Below are 26,855 nucleotides of genomic sequence, written 5' to 3'. Positions count from 1 at the left end.
TACATATATATATATATATATATATACATATATATATACATATATAAACATAACTAAATTATGCAATAAAAAACGTTAAGATTTTCAGATCGGCCACAATAAAAGCGTTCTACAAAAAATAATAAATCCATACATAAAAAAATAAAAATAAAAATAACCAAATTAATCAATTGAATGAGGGAGCCCCACTATTCGAAGCAAAATGAAAATACATTGAAAATTAATAAAAATAAAATTAAATAAATAAGTGAATAAATAAATAAATGAATCATTAAATAAATAAAATTAAGGAAAACAAAGAAATAAATATGTTTATAATTACACAAAATTTATACAAATCACTATCATACTGTTGATATACGATATATATAAACATTCATACCAGTTATTCTATTTCAGATCAATTCATTCTAGGACGTCAACTTTCTAGAATTGACAATTACAACTGAACGTAATGAGGTCTTGATACAACAGCTACCTAAGGTCCTGTTCACACTAGCGGTTTCAACCGCGGCGGTTCAATTACAATGTAAGTCATTGGAAGAGTTCACACATAACCGCGAAGATTTTGCCTTGACTATGCGGTACCGCCGCGGTTTCCGCGCGGTTCAAACCGCTAGTGTGAACAGGACCCAAGAAAGCGACACGAAACGGTCAAAGGCGGATTGTCTTTCAGTTAAAACTGTCACACGAGAGTAGAAAATAAATCATGAGTTAAAATGTCACTTAAAAGTGTTAAATTGCCAGTTAAAACTGCCATTTTTGATTATAGATTTAAGGAAATAAGCCACTTGAGGAAATGAAACTGGCAATAAAAACTGTCACTTATTCGTATAAAACTACAATATAAAATGTCACTCAAAAATACAAAACTGACAGTAAATATGTAAACTGCCATTTAAAAACTGTCACTTAGTATAAAGCTGTCACTTAAAACTGGCCTGTCATTTAAAACTGTCAGGCCTTTATCAGAGCCATAGCGTCGTTATGACCAAAACTGTCACTTAAAAAAACTGTCACAAGAAAGGCCAGTTAAAACTGTCAGGCCTTTATCAGAGCCATAGCGTCGTTATGACCAAAACTGTCACTTAAAAAAACTGTCACAAGAAAGGCCAGTTAAAACTGTCAGGCCTTTATCAGAGCCATAGCGTCGTTATGACCAAAACTGTCACTTAAAAAAACTGTCACAAGAAAGACCAGTTAAAACTTTCAGTCATCAATGTCAGTTAGGAAAGTCAGTTTAAACTAGCCGTGGGATATGGACAGAGGTAACACGGTTAAAACTGACCTTAAGAACTGACGGTTGAAACTGAATCTGTAACTGTCAGATTTAGGTGACAGTTAATACTGACAGTCTGAGTTCCTTCGCGAAAACTGTCCCATTTCCTTGTAACAAGAATCATTACTGTCAATTTCTGATGCATTTGTGATGGAAAATAAAATAAAAATAAAATAAAAATAGATTAAGACAAAAAATAGCTTGTTTTATTTTTTCTTTGTTTTGTACTATCTGCTTTCTTCCACATATACTTCTTCCATTTGGCGTTCTCTAAAAACTGAGAAATAATCCAATATTCGGAAAAAGTAAATATATATACATACATACATACACACACACACACACACACACACACACACATATATATATATTCGAAAATAGCTGGAGTCCAGGAACCATTTTATGGAAGAAAGTATACGCTGGACTCGACGTTCGTCAATTTATTCCGACGTTTCGAACCCTGTCCGGGGTTCGTCTTCAGGCTACATATATATATATATATATATATATATATATATATATATATATATATGTATATATATATACATATATCAAATAACGTAGATGTCGGAGAAATATCAGATGAGATACAGAGTAAACCGTATATTTCGACCACTAGCTGTAACTGCTGAAGAGGACCACAGATAGTGGTCGAAATATACGGTTATATATATACACACACAGTAAACTACCGATATAACGGATCTCGATATACCGGATATTGGATATATCGTACATATAATCTGACCGGACAAACCCTCGCTATACCGGACTTTCGTCCGTTATAGCGAGGGATCCTCGGTTATAGCGGATCTTCGGATACAGCGACAGACCCCTGTCCCCATATCGTTCGTTATATCGAGGGTTTACTATATACATACATATATATATATATATAAGTATATATATAATCCCTCCTCCATTTAAGAAATCTATACAAAAATCCAAAAAAATATATATATATTTGGTTTTGAATACTGGAAAATTTCTCCATTCTAGAATTCCAATAGAAAAAAGGATCGTGAGTAACTAGGCTATTTGTCCAATTGAAATCAGCTTTTCTAGGATTTCTGGGAATATTTGCCCTGTTTGCCCGATAAAGATTATTTAAATTTATATATTTATAACTTTTAACTTATTTTGAACTAATATTTGTAAAATCTTGTCTTTTATAAATTTATTATAGTTATTGTAATTTTATTATTATTCTTTTATTATCATTATCACTAGTATTATCATTATTGGAAGAGGAAGAGGAGGAAGAAGAGGAGGAAAAGGAAAAAGAGGAGGAAGAAGAAGATGAAGAGGAAGGAGAGAGGGAAGACGAAGAAGAAAAGGAGGAAGAAGAGGAAGAAGATGAGGAAGATGAGGAAGAAGAGGATGAAGAGGAAAAAGAGGAAGGAGAGAGGGAAGACGAAGAAGAAAAGGAGGAAGAAGAAGATGAGGAAGAAAAGGAACAAGAGGAAGACGAGGAGAAAGAAGACGAAGAAAAAGAAGAAACAGACAAAGAAGTAAATGAGGAGGAGGAAGAAGAGGTATAAGACGAGGAAGAGGAAGATGAAAAGGGGAAGAAGACATTTAGAATCCTTTGGATTCCTTTATAGAAAAGAATAAACAAATAAAATATTTTCAAAAAAAATACTAGACTGAGAACCCTTCAGACAAATTATACATCCTACCTTAAAAACTCTTTTTTTTTGTTCCACCAGACGATTTTATTCCGATCAACGAGTTCCTGGAATTTTTTTAGATGATAGGTCCCCCCCTGTCTCCCGCCCCACCCTTCGGGAAAAAAAAAAAAAAAAAAAAAAAAAAAAAAAATCGCGCGCCCGCGCGCACACACACACAGACGTCACAAACATATACAAAGCGGGCACCCCACATCCCCGTCTTATCTCGAGCCTCGCTCTGATGTCGTCGGCAATGAAGGAAATGTTGTAAACCCTGCATCAACAGGAGCTTTCAGACTCCCAAAGTCCAAAAATAATCTTCAGGACGCTAATCCTTGCTTAAAACACACACACACACACGTGCACACACACACACACGCACATGTACACACATATACATGTACATACACACATCCTATAAATTATTGACATTATGACCATAGACTTGTAACTAACTGCTACAGGAGAGAGAGAGAGGAAGCGAGAGAGAGAGAGAGAGAGAGAGAGAGAGAGAGAGAGAGAGAGAGAGAGAGAGAGAGAGAGAGAGAGAGAAAGAGAGAAAGAGAGAAAGAGAGAAGAGAGCGTTGCTTCCAAGATGGCGCTATTCTCAGCTGCACAAACATTAAAACATTCTTACACCGATTTTTTTAATTCATTTTTTTCGTTTTTTATTATTATCTATTTTCATTTTCATTTAAATATCTGTCTCTCATTGCACAACAAAAACAATGCTCAGTTTATGGCAACATTTCGGGACGTATAAACACGTCAATCAATTTATTGACGAATTATGAGATTTTCTATTGACAATACTGAATATATTTACTGCCAATTGTCTAATTTTATATTATTTAATCTATAAATAGATTTAGATAATTTCCTTGTTATTATTGAAAGTGAAACGGCCATGACAAAATAAAATATAATAATAAAAAATACGAATAAATACAAATAACAAATAAAAATAAAACGAATAAAGATAAATAAATGAATATCAATAAAATATTTATTATAAAACTACAATATATAGAAAAAGAATAAAAAATAAAATATGATTAGGCTATTGACAATATAACGGAACCTACATATATATGTATATATATATTTTTTTCATTCATATATTTATTCATTTATTTTATTCATTTTTGAAGAGCTGGAGTCCAGGATTTTTTTTGTTTAAAGAAAGTACACACTGGGCTCGTAGTTTGAAGTTTATTCGTACTTTTCGAACCGTGTCCTGCGCAGACGAACCCCGAAAACGTTCGAAACGAACGAAGTGTGTGCTTACTAAAAAGATTAAATAAAATAAATAAATAAATACATAATAAATATACATATATATAAATAAATATATATATATATATACATTTAGTTCTTTCCATTCCGGCAGATCCTTTTTTTTCACTGTCGGCAGGCGATTCTATTCGGTTACGTGGCTAGAGAGAGAGAGGGGGGGGATAACAAAGAATAATAAGAAAATAAGGCAATTAGAAAGAGAAGAAGAAAGTGAGATAGATTGCGGGTGAGAGATCGAGATAGAGAGGGTGGGGTAATAAAAAACGACAAAAGAAAAAGAGGGAGAGAGAAAGAGAGGGGGGAGAGACAGAGAGAGGGTGTGGAAATTCAAAACAACAAAGAATGACAAGCGGGAATTCAGAAATCAAATAATCAAATAAAGAAGAAAAGGAGAGAGAGAGAGAGAGAATGTAATAAAGTGAGTGCAAGAGACAGAGAGACAGACAGACAGACCCACCAATTTTTTTTTATTTTTTTTATTTTTATCCTACACAGTCCTTCTTACTGGCGGCCTCGACTGCTCATCATCTCCTTCGTATATTTAGAGCGTCTATCCCTGGCGCGTTTCCGTGTCTCGTATCTTGAGCAAATAACAAGAGAACAAAAATAACTCGCTCGTCTAAAAATAACAATAACATGATGACGTATACATAACCCAGCCAGTTCTAAGACATCATCATAGCCTATTGCATATACGTGTGTAAATATATGTATGTATATATATATGTACGTGTGTATATGTATATGTGTATGTGTATATGTATGTGTGTGTGTGTATATGTATGTGTGTATGTGTATATGTTTGTATATATTTTTCTATGATACTGCAAAGGAAGAGATGCAAAATAAAGATTTTATATAGTTTTGGTAAATTGTATATTTCTATCGAGTCGTCTTCTTCCAGTTTTACACTCACTTGATGTAAGGCGTCTATGGAAGGCAAGGAAGGAGAGAGGGAAGGAGAGAGAGGGTAGGAAGGACGGAGGGAGGGAATGAGATAGAATGGGGAGGGAAGGAGGGAATGAGAGGGAGTGACAAGGAAGGAAGGAAGGAAGGAGGGAGGGAAGGAGGGAGGGAAGGAGAGGGGGTGGGAGAGAAGGAAGTAGGAAGTGATTGAGGTAAGGAGAGGAGGGAGGAGAGAGAGAGAGAGAGAGAGAGAGAGAGAGAGAGAGAGAGAGAGAGAGAGAGAGAGAGAGAGAGAGAGAGAGAGAGAGAGAGAGAGAGAGGTGGGAAGGGAGGGAGGAGGAATGGAGAAAGGGAAGAAAGGGAAGGAAGGAAGGAGGGAAGGAAGGAAGGAGGAAGGGAGGAAGAGGCAAGGAAGGAGGGAAGGAGAGAATATCGATGGGCACAATAAAACGGAAGAATGTGGAAGATAAAAAGAACGAAAACAGTGAATAAAAGAAGAGGAGGAGGAGGAGGAGGAGGAGAGGAAGGAAGTGGAGAGGAGGAAGGAAGTGGAGAGGAGGAAGGAGGAGAGGAGGAAGGAGGAGGAGGAGACGGAGGAAGAGGAGGAGGAGAGGAGAGGAAAGACAATGAGGAGGGGAGGAAGACTGAGGAGAAGGAAGAAGAGGGGGAGGAAGAAGAGAGGGGGAGGAGGAGAGGAAGAAGGGGAGGAGGAGGAAGGAGGATGTTGAAGAGGAGAGGAGGAAAGGAAAGGAGATGAGAGGAAAAAGAGGAGAATAGGAAAAGGAGAGGAGGAAGAGGAGGAAGAAGAGGATGAAGAGGGACAGAAGGAGGAGAGGAGGAGGAAGAAGAGGGTGAGGAGGAAGAGGAAGAGAAGGAGGAGAGGAGAAGGAAGATGAGAGGAGCAAGAGAAGCAAGAGGATGAAGAGGAGAGGAGGAAGAGGAGTAAGAGGAAGGAGAGGATGAGGAGGAAGAGGAGTAAAGAGAGAGGAGCAAGAGGAGTAAGAGGAGGAAGAAGAGAAGCATGGGGGGAGGGGGAAGAGAGAACAATGGCGAAGAGGAAGAATGCGGAGAGGGAGGGAGGGAGGGAGAGAGGGAGAGGAGGGAAGAGGGAGAGGGAGGAGGAAAAGGAGGGAGGGAGGAAAAGGAGGGAGGAGGAAGAGAAGGGAGGGAGGATGAAGGGAGGGGAGGGAGGGAGGATGAAGGGAGGGGAGGGAGGGAAAAAGAGGGAGAGGGAGGGAAAAGAGAGGGGGAGGGAGGAGGGAAGAGGCAGGGAGGGGAGGGGAGGGGAGAGGGAGGGAGGGGATGGGAGAGGGGGAGAAAGGAAGGGGAGGGGAGGAGAGGGAGGGAGAGGAGATGGAGAAGAGAGGGAGGGGAAGAAGAGAGGAGGGAGAGAGAGAAGGAAAGGAGAAAGAGAGAATGAGGGAGGGAGGGAAGGAAGATGGAAGGGAGAGAGGAAGATAGGACAGAGAACATAGGACAGAGAAAAAGAGAAAGAGAGGGTAAGAAAAAGAGAAAGAGAAAGAGAAAAAAGAGAGGGGGATGAAAACAGGGAGAGAAAAAAAAATAAAAAAAATAATAAACGAATAAATATGTATAGAGAAAGAGAGGACAGGGAAGAAGAGGGGGGAGGGGGGAGGAGGAGCAGGAGGAGGAGGAGGAGGAGGAGGAATGACGTAAAGGAACAATGGGGCAGCGCCCCCTCCCTTTCCATAAACGAACAATGGGGAAATAGGGTAATAGGGAACGGGAGGGGGAGGGAGAGGGGGAGGAGGGAGAAGAAATGGAGGAGGAGGAGGTACAGGAGGAGAAAAAAGAGGGACAGGAGGAGGAGGAGGAGGAGGATGGAGGGGAAAAGAAAGAGGATGAAGAGGAAGAAAAGGAAGGGGGAGGAGGAAGAAGAGGAGGAGAAAGGGGAAAAGAAAGAGGAAGTAGATAATCAAAAAGGAAGAGAAAGGGAGAGGAGGAGGAAGAAGATGAAGAAGGGGACAAGGAGGACGAAGCAGAGGAGGAGGAGGAGAAAGAAGGGGGAGGAGAGGAAGAGGAAGAAGGTAAAGGGGGAGGAGGAGGGAGAAGGGAAGGAGATGGGTGGGGAGGAGGAGGGGTAAGGAGAGGGGAGGGGGAGGGGCAGAGGGAGAGGCGAGGTGAAGAAGGCAAAGAGGAGGGGAATGGGATGAGGAGACTTAGGGGAGGAAGGGGAGAGGGAGAGGGGAAGAGAAGAGGAAGAGGGAAGGAGAGAGGGAGAGAGGAAGGAGAGGGTGAGGGAGTAGAGAAGGGGGAGGAGAGAGGGGAGAGGGGGAGGGAGAAGGAGGAGAGAGGGGGACATTAACCCCCCCCCAAGACTTCATTTTACGCGAACTAATTCAAAACGTATTGGTCACCTAAAGCTCAGAATTACATTCAACAATTCAACTTCCATTTACGCGATATTCCATTTTACGCGATATTCTATTTTACGCGATATTTCATTTTCGCGATATTCTATTTTACGCGATATTTCATTTTTCGTGATATTTCATTTTTCACGAAATTTTATTTTAACCGAAATTATATATTTCTATTTTACATGATATTCTATTTTACGCGAAATTTCATTTTTCGCGAATTTCGCGAACGGGGAGGAGAAGGGGGGGGAAGGGTTGTCGTCCCCCAAGAAACCTCCATTATCGGCAACAATTTGGGGGGAATGGGGAGATGGGGGGCTTATGGTTGGGCCTTTCAACACACCATTAACTCCCCTCTGGTGAAAGCAGCTGGCTTGCTTCCCACCAACACCATAAACGTGGGAGGGTTCAACCAAGGTGATGGAGTTGGGTGGTGAGCAAAATGGTGCTAGATGGTGAAAAAAAACACACACATATATATATATATATATATATATATATATATATATAAATATATCTGTGTGTGTGTGTGTGTGTGTGTGTGTGTGTGTGTGTGTGTGTGTGTGTGTGTGTGTGTGTGATTCATCATGGTCTCGGATCACGTGTTGGACTCGTGATCGACAGCTATTAACCCCCGGATGAGAGCTCGTACATGACCGATCTATGGGTAATGCTGTGACCTTACACGCACACACACACTTACCCCGCCCACGAGAGTTGGAGTAACAACCCGCGGCTCAGCGATACTGAAATCATTTCAGCCCTGGGCGGGATTAGAACCCGGACAGCCGTAGTGGCAGGCGAGAACTCTAACCACTGCGCCACGAGGTTGGTGTGTGTGTGTGTGTGTGTGTGTGTGTGTGTGTGTGTGTGTGTGTGTGTGTGCGCGCGCGTGTGTGTGTGTGTGTGGTGTGTGTAATTTAATAATAATTTCATAAATAGATCAATTAAAAACATAAAATGCGTAGATAAAAAATAAGAAAAAATATAAACTATAAAAGTTCATATCTAAAAAAAACAATTAAAAATATCACAAGTAAAAATAGTAATAAAATAGTAAACAAAAAATAGCCAAAAACATATATAAATCATAGAAATATTATAAGGAGAGAGAGAGAGAGAGAGAGAGAGAGAGAGAGAGAGAGAGAGAGAGAGAGAGAGAGAGGCGGGGAGCCTGCTCGGGCCTACTAAGGGCCTAAACTCGATAAAGGCTGAGACATAGCCGCCTGGGGACCTTGATACAAAGGTGGTGAGATGGTGACAAAAGGTCTCTGACAAAAAAAAATATATATATATATATATATATATATATATATATATATATATATATATATATATATGATAATAATATAATAACTAATATATAATATATATATATATATATATATATATATATATATATAATAATAATAACAATAAATAATAATAATGAATATATAAGAAATGGGAACTCTGCAACGGTGTCCATTGTCCAAAGGTTACGGACAATATATATATATATATATATATATATTATATATATATATATATATATATATATATATATATATATATATATATAATAATGACAATAATAATAATAACAATAAATACATAACAAGGGGAATTCTGCAACGGTGTTCACTTGGTGTACAAAGGTCACGAAGGACAAGAAAAGGTCCTGGCTGGCAAAAGCCCATAAAAAAAAGGACGAGAGCAATTACTACGAACTCTTTCGCGAAAAAAGAGACTAAGGACAGCTACTATCGCTCTCCAGACGCCCCTACGGCCCAGAGCCAAGCAGCCTTTGTGACTGTCGAGGATAGAAACGCTATTGAAATGCGACAAATTAACATCATTTGATGTATTATGACAATACAACTGTGATATTTTTATACATCTCTTTGTACAGAAGATACAATAGTTCTATAACACACACACACACACACACATATATATATATATAATATAATAAAAATGTATTGAATTCTTTACATGATTACATAACTAACGCATGTAAGTATGTATATGTACGTGTATACACGCACCCGTTGTATATAATGATTCTATTCTGGCTAAAACAGGTGATTCTATTCCCTTTAATGAACCCCTTAGCTAAAAATTTAACACACACACACACACACACACACACATCACAAACTGAAAGCTACCGGAAATAAACCATGAAAAGGAAGAGGAGGACGAGGAGGAGGAGGAGGAGAGAGTGTGGAAAAGGAGAGGAAGGACAAGTCTGGAGAAGGAGGAGGAGTCTGGAGAGGGAGGAGGAGTAGGAGGAGTCTGGAGAAGGAGGAGGAGGAGGAGGAGAGGGAGGAGTTAGGAGAAGGAGGAGGAGAGAGGGAGAGGGAGGAGGAGTAGGAGGAGTCTGGAGAAGGAGGAGGAGAAGGAGGAGGAATCTGGAGAAGGAGGAGGAGAAGGAGGAGGAATCTGGAGAAGGAGGAGAAGGAGAAGGAGGAGGAGTAGGAGGAGTCTGGAGAAGGAGAAGGAGAAGGAAGAGATGTAGGAGGAATCTGGAGAGGAGAAGGAGAAGGAAGAGTCTGGAGAAGGAGGAGGAGGAGAGGGAAGAGATGTAGGAGGAGTCTGGAGAAGGAGGAGAAGGAAGAGTCTGGAGAAGGAGGAGGAGGAGGAGAAGGAAGAGATGTAGAAGGAGTCTGGAGGAGGAGGAGAGGGAGGAGGAGTAGGAGGAGTCTGGAGAAGGAGAAGGAGAAGGAAGAGATGTAGGAGGAATCTGGAGGAGAAGGAGAAGGAAGAGTCTGGAGAAGGAGGAGGAGGAGGAGGAGAAGGAAGAGTCTAGAGAAGGAAGAGGAGTAGGAAGAGTCTGGTAAAGGAGGAGAAGGAAGAGTCTGGAGAAGGAGAAGAAGAAGGAGGAGGAGGAGGAAGAGTCTGGAGAAGGAGAAGGAAGAGGAGGAAGAGTCTGGAGAAGGAGGAGTCTAGAAAAGAGAGTCTAGGAGGAGGAAGAGGAGGAGGAGAAGTCTGGAGAAGGAGAAGGAGGAAGAGTCTGGAGAAGGAGAAGGAGGAGAAGGAAGAGTCAGGAGAAGGAGGAGAAGAAGAAGGAGTCTGGAGAAGGAGGAGGATTCTGGAGAAGAGAGTCTAGAGGAGGAGGAGGAGGAGGAGGAGTGTGCGATGTCCCACATCAACCTGGTGGTGGTGGTTTGTGGCCTCGAAGTGCTTAAAGTGCCTCTGCCCGAACGAAAAGAATCATGGCCCAAACAGAAAAAAAAAAACTCTTCTACATTTTCTCTCTCTCTTTTCATCTCTCTTTTCCTCGTTTTCGTTCTCTCTCTCTCTCTCCCACCGACTCTCTTTTCTCATCATCTCTATCCCTATCCAGTCCCTCTTTCTGTCTGTCTCTCTTTCTCCTCCACCCTCACTTTCTCTCTCCCCTATCTCACTCTCACCCCTTTTCCTTCTCCCATATTTCTCCTTCCTCTCCCTCCTCCCTCTCTCTCTCTCTCTCTCTCTCTCCCTCTCTCTCTCTCTCCTTTACTCTCTCCCATCTCACTCCATTTCCTCCCCATCTCTCTCTTTCCTCTCTCCTTCCTCCTCCCATCTTTCCCTCTCCCTCCCTCCTTCCCCCCCTCTCTCTCTCTCTCTCTACGACCATCCCTGAGTGCTTGTTTGCTCTCCCATAGTGTTCAATAGACGTCGAAGCTTCGTAAAGGGGGCGGATGCCCCCCCTTACGTAAAAACTAATTTATTTTTATGGGGGGCCGAGGGAAAAAATGGGGACACGCTTAAGCCCCCCCCCATACCCCCCATGTGTAGGGGTAGAGGAGATGGGGGGACATGTATAAATACAGAATGCAATTTTCTACACATTTTCACATTTCTATACCCTCTGTGTGGAGCCCTTCGGTCGGTGGATAAGGATATCGACACAGAGTTCCTTCCCTGGTGGGGTGGTGGCAAAGCTAGTGTATATATATATATATATATATATATATGTGTGTGTGTATGTGTGAGTGTGTGTGTGTATACACTAAAGTCATGCATACATAATGACAAAAATATAATAACTCTTCCTACTCGGGTTGAACCACTCGACCGGGGATAGAGCGGTGGACCTGCCGAGAGCAACACACCCAATTGCGCACCTTTTGATCCACGTAGGAAGATAAGTGGTGGAACTCGAACCGGCAATGGCGCAAGAAGGTTGAAGAGGTCATTGTAAGAACAATGGTGCACACACACACACACACACACACACACACACACATATATATATATACACATGTGTACATACACACACGAGTTCGGACATGTAAGAGATTCTGCCTATCCACGCATTTAATGTCACTATACACACACACACACACACACACACATATATTGCTGAGGCGTTCTGAAAACTTGAAGTGGATGGGAAGAGGAAAGATTGCAATGTTAGTCCGAATTTTAATCTTGACTAGCTTCGCTACATTTTTTCAAAAGAATAGTCCTTCTAGCCCTGTGGCGTTATCATTTTGGAAAAAAAAATTGTAGCGAAACTAGTCAAGAATAAAACTCGAACCAAAATTCCAGTTTTTCTTCTTCACATTTTTCATATATATAAATATATATATATATATATATATATATATATATATATTATGTGTGTGTGTGTGTGTGTGTGTGTGTGTGTGTGTGTGTGTGTGTGTGTGCAATGTCATCACAGGAGAAAAGAGAATAAATATTTTCGTGTATTTATATCTTCAGACTAAGACAGCTACAATTATTAATTAATCATTAATTAAAAAATAAATACACAAAAAGGAAGGAAGATGGAGGACATGTGATCAACAACCGACGGGATGAAGAGAAAAATATACTAAAGATTAACGAGTACCGTGACATTAACTTTGACCTGATCTACCTCTGGGTCAATCTGACCGATACTTTTTAATCACCACATTGGGTCAGCATTTGATATTTTGGTGATTAAAAAGGACCCAAATCTAAGCGATGGAAGTAAGAGCAATACCCCCCCCCTAACTATCCCCCCTATTATTACCCACGTGTCCAGGTTACTTCCCGTTTGTGCATTTAATCATACTTGTAGGTGTCTTACTTTGGAGTTGTAAATACACAAAAGTACTTTCTACAATTTTCTCTTTTCCTGTGGTGATTTTGCATGCACAAACACACACACACACAAACATATATATATACTAGCAAAATTACCCACGCGTTGCGTGGATTGTTAAAACTACGTGAACAGTAATCGAGCGTAAAAGAACAATTGAAATATTTCTAAACTTCATTATTGCATTACCGCCCGCAATTAAATCAAATAAACATAACCAACATTTCAACATTTGGTAAAATTATACAATCATTTTACATTTACATGCTTTCACCTTACAAAGGCTATCATGGTTTGTGGCAACATTAATTTCACAAATATGAATGATATTTATGGACTCATACAATGGCTTGTTTAATCATAGTATGTTTTATGTCACAAAAATATTACGTGCGTTATGGGGACACTACAGTAGTGGCGTGTTACCACACCATATCCCACCTAACTTTAACCCTTAACCCTAACCAAATTAATTTTTGTTGGAAATGAAATATAGTTATCCAAGTACCTGGAGTGATAGGGTATCAGAATATATATGGTTATGGGGGTCTATCTCCAAAACCATCGGAGATCGTGAACAGAGGCTACTACTTTATTATTATATATATATATATATATATATATATATATATATACATATATATATATATACATATATATACATATATATATATATACTGTAAAGGCGTCACACTAGGCATTTTTTGCTACTGTGCTATTTGCTTTTGCTACTCGCTTTGATTTTTGAGATCTAAAGTAGCATGCTACCGACCCTTGCTGCTGGAAAAATTGGATAGCTGCTGGGAAGAATCAATAGCAAGGTTTGCTGCTGACTTGAGACCTCAAATAAGCCATCATTCCTGGGGTTTATATATAAAATATAAATAAAAAAATTATTTTGCAATTCATTTTCGCTAGCCGCTAGCCAAAAAGTCATTAGCAAAACATTCCCTGCAAGAGTGGGCAGGCAAAGCAAATAGCTAAAACGAGTAGCATGCTAGCGAGAAATGCTTAGTGTGCCGCTACCTCAAAAGTTTTAGCGAAATATAGAATTTATAGATGACATAATCCCTTCGTCTATTGGCACAGCATGCCACCGATCATGCTGCCCATGCTGGGACTCATGCTGTCAATGCTAGCAATCATGCTTTCGCTACTGACATTGATACTGTCGATATTGGCAGTCATGCAATGTTGACAATAATGCTGCCAATGCTGAAAATCATACTGTCGATGTTGGCAATCAAAATGTCGATGCTGAAAATCATGTTGTCAATGCTGACACTCCAGATGTCAATGCTGAAAATCATGCTGTCAATATGTCAATTATGACGTGTTCCTTTATATTAGCAGCCGCTTGGTGATTTTAATAAATAAATAAATAAATTTATGGACTAATATTGTCAATATGTGACGTCATAATGGAAATGTAACGTCATAATAATGACGTCATATTATGAATAATGACGTCATGAGTTGTGTCACACTATGAACTGTGACATTACAAAGCTAAGTTTAGCGTCATCAATCAACGGTGACGTTAGTGTCCTGTGACGTCACAAATGGCATCGTGACTTACACATTACGTCAGGTCACTCGCTTCGGGAGGGTGACGGGGGGAGGAGGAGAAGGACGAAGAGGAGGCGGAGAAGAGGCGGGAAAACGAGGAGGAAGAGGAAAACGGGGGGGGGGGGGGAGGAAGAGGAAGACGAAAAAGAGGAGGAGGAGGTTTGGAAGAGGACAAGGAGGAAGAGGGGTAGGAAGAGGAGGATGGCGAGGAGGTGGAGGAAGAGGAGAGGAGGAGGAGGGGAGGAAGCGGTGGAGGAGGAAGAGGATGAGGAGAGGAAGAGGGGGTGAAGAGAAGGGGGAGTAAGACGAGGAGGAGGAGGAGGAAAGAGAGGAGGAGGAAGAGGAGAAGAGGAAGAGGAGAAAGAAGAAGAGGAAGAAGAGGACGAGGAAGAGGAGAAAGAAGAGAAGGAGAGAGAGGAGGGAGATGAGGATGCTATATAACCAATCTTTTCATTTGTTTTTCTAGAATCTTTTATCGAGTCAAGTGAAGCTATTTACCTGTTTATTTAATTACTTCTCTAACTCTTTCGACGATTTCGAATTATATGTTGACAAAAAATATATTATTCCCATCAAATTATGTTTTAATATATTTGTTTCATTTTTTTATTTATTAATTCTGGCTTTTAATCGCATACACACACACACACACACACACACACACACACACATATATATATATATATATATATATATATATATATATATATATTAATTCCTTCAAGCAAACATACAAAAATATATAACAAAATATTCTTTTTTAATTAGATTACGTTTTCTAAGAGTTTAACCACCAGATCAGAAAAAAATCTTATTCGGGACCCGATCTAGGTACTTCTGCTCATCGCAGGGCTCATAACACTAACGAACAAATCACCTTTGCATGGTGTGTTACGGCACGCGAAGGTCACCGGTGATCATATATGTATACATGTGTGTGTGTGTGTGTGTGTGTGTGTGTGTGTGTGTGTGTGTGTGTGTGTGTATGTGTGTGTGTGTATGAGAGAGGGTGTGTACCTGTGTGTGTGTGTGTGTGTGTGTATGTGCGTATATGTGTGGGCGTGTTTATATATATATATATATATATATATATATATATATATATATATATATATACACACACACATATATATATATACATGCACATATATATGTGTGTGTGTGTGTCTGCGCACGCGTTCATGTGTGTGTATTACAGTTATAAACATAATCTTATCGACAATTTGGAATCATTAATGATCAGATTTCAGTTATAGAAAATGAATAATAAAATTAATAAAAATAAAGACTAAAACTTTCGCCATTAATGTGTTAAACACTAACAAAACGGTGCAAATGGTTCAACTGGTGAAAATATTCCCAATTTTGGAAGTTAAATATTCCGAATGACAGAAACGGTAGTGTCAACTGACGAAAATGGTGTAAAGACTTGCACCAAAGTGGTGATAGAGAAACAGTGGTGAAAGAATGTTTAAGCGTAGCTCGCCCTTTCACCATGGTGCAAATGGTTCAAAAGCGTTTGGGGTCACTAAGATTTCATACACTGGTGCAAATGGATCAAGGAACCAGATCACTTGGTGTATGTGTGTACGTGAACCCTTTTCACACCATAATGGTGCAAACGAAAGATCATCAATCACTACAGAGGCGGTGCAAGTTGTCATAGATTGGTGCAAATGGTTCAAGAGATGGTGCAAGTTGTCATAGATTGGTGCAAATGGTTTAAGAGATGGTGCAAGTAGTCACACACTGGTGCAAATATTGCAAGAGATGTAAGTTGTCGCACACAGGTGCAAATGGTTCAAGAGATAGTGCAACTCGTCACACTGGTGCAAATGGTTGAAGAGATGGTGTAAGTTGTCAGAGTGGTACAAATGGTTCAAGAGATGGTATAAGTTGTCACAGAGTGGTACAAATGGTTCAAGAGCCGGTGCAAGCTGCCACACATTGGTGCAAATGGTTCAAGATCCGGTGCAAATTGGTGAAAGCCATCTACAAATGGTCCAAAGGCCGGTGCAAGTTGGTGAAAGAGGTCTCTGTGGTGCAAGGGTGACAATTAAGCACCAATGTGGTGCAAGGAGGCTTTGGGGTTGGTGCAAGTGGAGGAAGCTGGCTTACAAGTCCTTGAGAGGCATTGGGGCCAGCACTTGAGCTAGCGACGACGACGCTATCCTCCTCCTCTTCCTCCTTCCTCCTCCTCCTCCTGAGGGGATTCACCCAGATCTCCTCCTCCTCCTCCTCTTATTCGTCTTCTTATTATTCGTTTTCTTCTTCCTCCTCTTGTAAGTCTTCTTCTTCGTCTTCCTCCTCCTCCTCCTCTTATTCGTCTTCTTCCTCCTCCCCTTCACTTCGTCTTCTCCCCCTTCCTCCTCTTGTTCGTCTTCTTTCTTGTCCTCCTCTCTTTTTCCTTCACCACCTCCTCCTCTTCCTCCTCTTACCCCATCACCCCCTCCTCCTCCTCCTCTCTTTCTCATTCTCCTTCCCTTCGTCTTCCTCTTTTCCTCCTCCTCCTCTTACTCCATCACCTCCTCCTCCTCCTCCCCTACTCCTCCAATACCTCTTCTCCTCCTCCCTCCCCTCCCCTGTGTTTACATCCAGCCCTCAATTCTACCTCATATTAACTGTTGACATCACCTCATACTCATACTCTTCATATTGTACCTCATAATTCTCATATTGTACATCATACTCCTCATATTTACCTCATACTCCTCATATTGTACCTCATACTTCTTATATTGTACCTCATACTTCTCTTATGGTACCTTATAATTCTCATATTGTACCTCATACTCCTCATATTGTACCTTATATTCCTCATACTTCTCATATTGTAACTCATAATCCTCATATTGTACCTCATACTCACCATATTGTACCTTATATTCCTCATATTGTACCTCATACTTCTCATATTGTACCCTATACTTCTCATATTCTACCTCATATTCGTCTTCATATTATTATACTTCATAATCCAACATGAAGCCTCTACTTATTAATAATGATAAAAAATATAATAAAAAATACTACTAATAATAATAACACAATAATGATAATAATAATAATATAATTCATAATGATATCTGATAAGAGTTTCACTGTGTAGGGAACCCGCAGCCCTACTGTGTCCGCCAACGTTCTTCCTTATGTGAAAAGGTGGAGCGAATGCCAGCCCATCGGGACATACTCCTCATATCAAGGGACTGGGTCCATTTCGTATTTCTTTTCCTCATACACCACATATCTCAAATTACTCTCTTCACAGCTAGTCTCCTGGAGTCTCACAGTCCTCATAGTCACATACCGACCATCCAACCCTACCTCATATTCTAGCTAATCCTCATGGCCTCATATTGAAATCAACATTTCAACCTCATATAGTAATGGTAATTATACTCTACCTCATATACATACATGTGTGTGTGTGTGTGTTTATGTATTATATATATATATACATATATATATATATATATATATATATATATATATATATATATATGACACACAGGAAACCCACAGTCGGAGAAAATAAAATTCGAAAAAAGACGAATCTTATATTTCGGATATTATGTGTAGCCCTCTTCAGGATAGTACCCTTAAGTGGGCTACTGTTTATAGCCTAAATATAAGTTTCCAATTTTTTCGAAGTTAATTTTCTCCGACTGTGGGTTTCCTGTGTGTCATTTACAAATGTGCGACATTTCTGTTTAGAAATATATATATATATATATATATATGTATATATATATATATATATATATATGTATAACATAATAAAGTAGTAGCTTCTGTCTGTCTGTTTGTTTGTTCACGAACTCCTAGTGTTTTGGAGATAGAACCTCATAACCATATATATTCTGATACCCTACCACTCCAGATACTTGGATAATTAGATTTCATTTCTAAAAATTATATATATATATATATATATATATATATATATATATATATATATATATATTATTTATTTTGGCTGGGGTTAAGGGAGGGGTATGGTGGGGTAACACGCCACTACTGTAGTGTCCCCTTAACAGATTGGCATTTTGTGACAAAAATTACTATGATTAAACAAACAATTGTATGTGTTCATATCAGAAAATTCTTATGACCGTTGCGCAGAGGGTTCGAACCTACTGCTCTGGCGCCAAGAGGTTCCCTAGTCACTGCCTTAGACCGCTCAGCTATCGATGGTTAAAACTCTTCCAACTCGAAGCGCTACTGGCTTCCGAGATTTAGGAAAGACCACTCTCTGCGGCCCCAAATTCCTATTTTCACAGAAGAGCCAACCACACTCGTAGCAGGGGGTAAGGACAGGAACAAATCCCTTTCACGCTATCGTCATTGTAACAATATGAGTAATTCGCTAGTGAACAGCGACATCAATCAGATAATTTCTATGACCGTTGCGCAGAGGATTCGAACCTACTGCTCTGCTTTAGACCGCTCAGCTATCGATCTGAGCGGTCTAAGACACTGAATTGCGAGCCTCTTGGCGCCAGAGGAGTAGGTCCGAATCCTCTGCGCAACGGTCATAAAAATTATCTGGTTGATGTCGCTGTTCACTAGCAAATTACTCATATGTGTTCATATATATTATTTGTATTTGTGAAATTAATGTTGCCACAAACTATGATAGCCTTTGTAAGGAGAAAGCATGTAAATGTAAAATGGTTGTATAATTTTACCAAATGTTTAAATATTGGTTATTTTCATTTTACTTTTTGGCGGGTGGTAATGTAATCCGGTTCAAATATATTTTATTTCCAAAGGGCGTCTCCTTCCTAAATTTATTTATCTATTTATTGCTTTTTTAACATTTTATTTGTGTTACCTTTACCATGGACTTATGCTGATACGTGTAATTTTTTCCACAAATTCTATCAAAATTAAAATGATCATCATTTGTCCTCAGCAACGCGCGGGTAATTTGGCTAGTATATATATATATATATATACTAGCCAAATTATATAAACGCGGGGTGATCTTATAGGGGTTTTCAAATGGGCCAAGGGCTTTAACAAAGGTGATGCAGACAAGGTCATCATATTAAGACACACACACACTCAACAACCACTACTGAAGCTTTCCACTTTTTTTCCCGGTCAAGGACTTCTCCGTGAACCGATCAGACGCCCCATGGATAACACCCCGTATTAAGCGTCTCATTAAACAACGCAACAGGGCATATTATACTGATCGACCCCTCTTCAGGTCCCTCAGAAATAAAGTCATCAAGGAGATAAGTATTGCAAAGTCTTCGTACTACCCTAATAAAGTAGAACACCTCAAACAACAAAATAACAGTCAGTGGTTTAGTAAGATCAAGGCTCTCTGCGGGCTACAAAATAATCAGGCCTCTCACCTGCCCTGCGCCTCACACTTACCACCTGACTTAGCTGCTCAAGAGATTAATACTCACTTTGCCTCTATCTGCCAGACCTTACCCCCCCTTAACTTCTCCGGCCTACCTGCCTACCTCCCCTCTCCCTCACCCCCTGCCCCTGTCCAGGAAGCTGACGTTGCCACTAAACTAAGTAAATTAAAGTATAACAGATCTACAACACCTTCTGATCTACCTATCAAAATCTACAAAGAATTTGCTCCAGAACTTGCCCTCCCACTTTCCTCCATAATTAATGCTTCACTGAGTCAAAACTCCTGCCCCAGTGACTGGAAAATTTCATATATCACTCCCATCCCCAAATGTCCGAACCCACAGTCACTAAGCGACCTTAGACCTATTGCCATCACCCCAATCCCAAGCCTTATCTGTGAGGGTTTTGTATTTGACTCAGTATACAACAAAATTAAAGATCAAATCGATATCCAACAGTATGGCAACATGAAATCCTCCTCCACAACTCACTATCTTGTTAATCTTCTGGACTTCTTGCACAGCCACTTAGACAAGCGCAATACTTCTCTAGCCTTGACCTTTATTGACTTCAAAAAAGCGTTTGACCTTGTTGACCATAACATTATCATCTCCAAAGCCATACAACTGGGGATCCAACCACACTTGGTAGCATGGCTAGCCGACATCCTGACCGGACGTCAACAGGCAGTGAGGTACCAGGGATCGACATCCTCCCTCCTCCCCCTGACCTGTGGGGTCCCTCAAGGGACCAAGATAGGACCACTGTGCTTCCTCATCCTCATAAATGACGCTTTAATGGACACCCAACATAGATGGAAATACGTCGATGACTGCACAGTTGGCATTCCCATCAACACCAGGCAGCCTGACTTTTCTTCACTACAAAACATCCTAGACAACCTTAAAGCGTGGACTGAGAGCAGCAATGTGACAGTTAACCACTGCAAGACCGTGATCATGCACGTTTGTACATCCAAACAGGCGGTGGCACCACCTCAATTGTCATTAAGAACCCATTCCCTTCAGGTGGTCCAGTCCGCCAAGCTACTTGGCATCACAATAGACGACCACCTTAACTGGAACCAGCACATCAACAACATCATCAGGACAGCCTCATACAAACTCTTCATGCTGCGCATCACCAGATCTAAAGGGAGTCAACACCACCTTCGTACTCCCCACCCTCATGTACGCCTCCCCAGCCTGGTCATCATCACTCAACATCACACAGAGGAGCAAATTAGAGAAAGTACAAAGAAGAGCGTGCAGAATTATCTTGGGTAGTCAGTATGAGGGATACGAACACGCCCTCACCACCCTCAGCCTGCCAAAATTGTCCGACAAACACAGTGAGGCACTGAATAAGTTTGGACAAGACCTAATGCTCCACCCACGTCACCGTCACTTCCTCCCACCTGACACCACAACCACCCGCCACGCAACTCGGCATTCTAACAAAATCAAACCCATCAGAGCACCGAGGACTGACCGATACAAGAACAGTGCTATTCCATCCATTGTCCGCACAATAAACTCATTACAAATTTTAGACTAAGCATATCACTCTTATAATATATTACTCATAGAAGTACTCGATTGTATTATTGTCAGTGTATCACTGCTATCTCAATAAACCTATTATTATTATTATTATTATATTTTTTTTTATTTTTTTTTTTTTTACACACACGACTTGCTGGTGCTAGAAGATAGCATCTGGAGGTCCGAGATTGCACGCCACTAATAGTCCAAGTCGTTACTGTCTCCCTTCAGCAAGGAGATGGATGTGTGTACAAGGCTTTAACAAAGGTGATGCAGGAGGCAAGGTCATCATATTAAGACACCAGGTCAGGACTCGCAGTAATGGGTCTAAATTGGGCAAATTGGGGTTTAAGAAGGAAATAGGCAAGATCTGGTTTACCTAAATAGACTTAGTAACTATCTAGTTAGCGCTGAAGCAATAACTGGTTTTAACAAAAGGCTAGACAATTTATGGATGACAGGAGGTAAAGGGCATGGAACTGCCTAGTGTAGGCCTTAGGGTCTTGTACCCTCCTTCATTCCTGTGTTTATAACAGTGGAGAGCTTGTTTAGATGTCCTAGCAAAAAAGGCATAGGTTGTTGCTTAAATTTTCCTACAATAACATATTGTATTAATACATTACACATCTTCCTAGCGCTACAAACAAGGTTATAGCAAACTACAGTATCCTATTGTATTATATATTATACATCTTAGCGCCCCAAACAGAAATGTACCATAATACAATATCCTATTTTATTAATACATCATACATCTGCCTAGCGCTCCAAACAGGAATGTAGCATAATACAATATCCTATTGTATTAGTACATTATACATCTGCCTAGTGCTCCAAGCTGAGTCATAACATAATACAATACCCTATTGTATTAATACATCATACTCTTCATAGGCTCCAAAGAGGAATGTAGCACAATTACATATTCTGTATTAATACATTATACATCTTCCAAGCACAGCATAATACAATATCCTATTGTATTAATACATTATACATCTCCTTTGGACAATTGGTCCAATGCTAATTGGTCTCAAAGACCGATTAGTCTAAAACGAATTTGTCTAATAGACCAATTGGTCTATAAACCCAATCTTAGGCTAGGTTAGGTCTGCTCCAGACCATTTAATATTAGACCATTTACTATTAGACCAATCTCCATAGCGTTAAAAAAAAAAAAAAAAAAAAAAAAAGGCAACTGGGAGGAGGGAGGAGCTAGAGTAATGACGTCACGTCGTCCGAAAATATATGAGAAGAATAGAATGATTTGTTTGTTTATAAGCAAGATCTAAAATTATTTCCTTCAAATCGTCGCTGTATTATATATTTTACAATTTTTGTAAGCCATCTTATACAAGACAGCAGCCTAATACAATATATAGAGAGAGAGAGAGAGAGAGAGAGAGAGAGAGAGACTATACTACTGTACTTTAACGAACTCTCTGTAGCGTTTTGAATCTCTCTACTTTAGGAGTATAAACTTGAAATTGTCGATTAAAAATACATTTCATAGTAAGGCCACGGGATAAAAGAAAATATTCCCGATTTAGCAGCCTACGATGATAACAGCACGAGTCCTTATAAGGAAATACGCGTTTTGATGACGTCATGTCGCCCGGGTACCCTTTTTATTTATTTTATTTTATTTTTAATGTTTGTAGTTAAACGGTATGTTGAGCTTTAGGTTGTAGATATTGTTAGTTCAACTTTAGAATACGTAGATTCTATGTAGTTTTTATGTAGCGAATTCCAGTGTATATTCTTTTATACAAAACAACCTTTAAATAAAATCCTAAATATCGCCTCTTTCATTCACAAATTCGAATTTTTTCCATTGTTATTTTAGTAGCCTCAACGTGAAAAAATGATCATACACTTTACTCAATACACACACACACACGCGGGACTTGGTGGTGTAGTGGTTATAGGGTGTGTATTATATATATATATATATATATATATATATATATATATATATTATATATATATATATATTATATATATATATATATATACAAATACAATTACAGAAATATCAACACACAGCCCAGCCGAAGATTTCCTCGTTCCTCCGCTACTTGGATGGAAAGCTGTGTAAGATTCTTCAACTACTTTATATATTTATTATTTTAAGTCCCTTTTGGAAAATTTCTATTCCTTTGCTGGTTTCTCCGTAATAGAACAGCTTCCAAAATGTATTCTATAGATATTTTCCTTTTTGACGACCATGAAAAAACAGGAATGCTTTGATGACGTCATCAAATAAAGAAAATAAACAAATAGATAAATAGAATGAATAATAGATAAATAATAATAAATAATAATATTAAATAAAATAAGATTAATAAATAAAACACTATCGTAATTTCTAATTAATTTCTGAGTCATTCCTTCTAAAAAGTAACTAAACACAAATGTATTCATCAACGTCCACAGGACGTTTCTATCCTATAGTTTGTTTACAAACAAAAGGAGGGCGTGGCCTCTTTGTGACGTCACGTCGTTTCGTTTTGTCCAGACGATATGACGTCATCGGCGACTCGAGCATCTTCGACAAACGTAAACAAACTTGATATACAGGAATCTCTCGCATAACCGAACTGGTTCGGATAAGTCCGTTCGGATATGCGAGGTGTTCGTATACTTGGACACAATATATGCACAGGTCGTTTAACGCGTTCAGCCTCGCCTGACGTCTTAATCAGACAATACACACCAAAAGTACGGGGTGATCTAATAGAGGTATTCGAATGGGTCAAGGACTTTAACAAGGGTGATACAGACAGGGTCATCATATTAAGATATCAGGTCAGGAAATGGGAAAGAACTAATTTACCAGTTTAAAGCAAAGGTTAGACAATTTATTGATGGAAGGAGGTAAAGTGCATGAAACTGCCCAGTGTAGGCCTTAGGGTATCTCACAGTCTCCATTGTTATGTAGTGAGCGCTGAAAACATTGGTTGCTTTAAGAGAAGATGAGATGATTTTACGGGTAGGGATGACAAGTGGTAAAGGACATGGAACTGCCTAGTGTAGGCCTCCCCCCTTTTTGCGTTCTTAAGTCGATACAATATGGAACAGGAACTAAAACAAATGAAAAATATTCTGGATGACCAAATGAACGCGCACCAATGAGCTCGTTGCAACAGTGGGGGATAAGGACACCGGTATCAAGTTCCCCCTGTGTATCGCTCAAGGCAACTAAATAGGGAGTGCAGTGACAAGGAAACTTCAAGGAAGAGCCAAATCTATGGAACTAAGTATCGGTAGCCTTGTCCCTCCCCTTCAATGGATAAATAAATAAATGGAAATATCGACAGTGACGTCATAAATGAATATATGAGTTTGGAAGTAAAACGAAAATGTTCTCGAAATATATATTTCTAATCGTCGTTTTTCATAACCAACAGAACTCTCATTTGTCGTTTATTCTCTTAATGAATGAATAAGTGCATAAATGAATTAATAAATAAAATAAAGAGCATTATAAAAAGACTTACTTCTTCGTAGAAACTGAGTTGTGGAACAGGGTCTTCCAAAACATTTTCACAAAAGTCTTTGAACAGGAGGTAGCCTGAAAAAATAATTAAAAATAATTAATTATACAAATAAACAATAAATTAGAATAAATTACTTAATTACTAACATCAACAACCATCCATATTCATATGGATGGTATATTAACAACCACAATGCACTTCAATTCTAAGCCAGCATGCTGAAATTGAAATGTGGTACTGCCCAGGACTCGAACCCGGCATCCTCATGACAAGTGCGACAGTGACTTTCCAACTAGGCTATATGGGGTATTTTTATCACGCCCTGAGGGGGGGTAGTTTTACCACGCGCCGGGGGTATAAATATAACACTAAATGGGGGGGTACATATATCACAAATTAAATTTATAGTAATATTTCTGAAATACACTAAAACAAGTATTCATATTTTTCCTCTCTAAAACGGGCCGTATATGATCAATATTATTGCGCAAAATTCAGTATTACACAATATTAATGTTAGTATTGAAGAATGACGCAATATATTGAAGAAAATGTACCATTACTACACCGTCAATAATATTGTGCAATATTATACAGTATAGAATTAATAATAATACTATCTAATCCAATAATAATAATAATAATAATGATAATAATAATATTGTGCAATATCATACAGTATAATATTGTAGACATTTACAATAAAGAATACAATACAGTATAATACTGATATATAGTACATGATCAATATAATTGCGCAATATTCCGTATTGTACAATATTATTGACAGTGTAGGGATGGTATTGAAGACGCAATATATTGCAGACATTAGGTGTACTACATGCCAAACAAGTGTCATTCTTCAGTAATGTTGCACAATACGGAATATTGCGCAATAATATTGATCATTTAGAGCAGTTCGCTTTATCCATTTTATTCATGCACGAACGCATAGTTTATCACAAACACAAGCGGGACCCCACGAGTGTACTTATATCAAGTACACATACAAACATGGACGAATTGACGGAACCCCACGAGCGTTGTTGAGTTCCTGTATATCACACAATGACCGTACATTTCATTCTAAAAATTATCTCTCTCTCCATGCGAAGGACGTCGGAGAGGAGCGGCCCCAATAGGATGGCATTCGGTCACCGGGACGAGACCACGCAAGAACTGTCAACCGGCGACTGATCAATTATTTTTATTAGATTATTTTTATTACTAATCATTATTGTTGTATATAACTGATAATCATATCGTTACAATTATCATTATTATTACTATTATAATCATTGCAGTTGCTTCTATTTTCTAATTAAATAATTCATATTTTTTATATAATTGACAATATGAGAATACTGAAAAGCCAAGTAGTACTAAGTATTGTCAATCGTGTTTCAATATACTGTCAATATATTTCTAATAATAAAAAATATTTTCAATCCTCCCACTCCACGTACGTTCACCCGTTGTCACTCTCGTCCCCAGCCCAAATTGGACACTCAAACCTTCTCTCTCTCGTCCCCAGCCGGTCTTACGGCTCGTATGCCCTTTTTCTAAGGTAAGTGCAAGTTGTTGAATATATTACGTTATTTCTTTTAAAATGTATTAATAAAGGACGAGTATTATTTTTTGGTACCGTAAATATATAAATGAATTAAATAAATAAATCTAATAAATAAATTAAAAAAATCAGTCATACCAAATAATTGTTTTCTGCGCACGTTTGATTACGAGCGAAAATTCCGTAAAAAAAATTGTATTCTATTGTATCAATATACTCTCAATTTACAAAATAATTTATCATATACAATTCTGACAACACTTGAAATATATATGCATTCGAGTCGGTTCAAAACGACGATTTCACTGCGACTTTTTTAATTTATACTAAAAAACGATACAGTATTACACGAAAGATGTACAATTTATAAAAAAAAATGTTTACAAATTATTCTGTCATACGATCAAATTTTATTGTTATAAGACAAATTCTCATATGACGTAATTCAAACATTTGATACAAATTTCATCCCACACTTGAACGCATATGCATTTCAAGATGGCGGTTACATACATCTCTCACACTTCACACAGCTTCCCTTGGGCGAAGTGCAGCCATGTTTTCATAAAGGGAGGTAGCTTTTTCTCTTTTTCTCCCTCTTTTTTGTCTTCTCTTTTTTTCTCTCTCTCTCACTGAGAGGGGGGGGCGGATGTCAAGGGAATGTAGATATATATAGGCATATACCTGCATGTATATGCGAGC

General features: G+C 39.0%; 1 protein-coding gene across 3 annotated transcripts in view; it reads right to left on the bottom strand.

The window, feature by feature from the left end:
• Nucleotides 1-26,855, bottom strand: part of Gprk1 (G protein-coupled receptor kinase 1) — a 154,075-nt gene that overhangs the window by 69,924 nt on the left and 57,296 nt on the right. For all 3 annotated transcript variants that reach the window (XM_076213053.1, XM_076213054.1, XM_076213052.1), the window contains one exon: nucleotides 24,584-24,657. In XM_076213053.1, coding sequence (XP_076069168.1) covers nucleotides 24,584-24,657 — 74 coding nt within the window. The remainder of the gene's footprint in view (nucleotides 1-24,583; nucleotides 24,658-26,855) is intronic.

This window comes from Oratosquilla oratoria, chromosome 30 (assembly GCF_046742065.1).
Source record: "Oratosquilla oratoria isolate Oo_2021 chromosome 30, ASM4674206v1, whole genome shotgun sequence".
NCBI classification, from domain to species: Eukaryota; Metazoa; Arthropoda; class Malacostraca; order Stomatopoda; family Squillidae; genus Oratosquilla; species Oratosquilla oratoria.
Note: the sequence above shows the minus strand (reverse complement) of the source record. Positions and strands in the feature narration are given on the sequence as shown.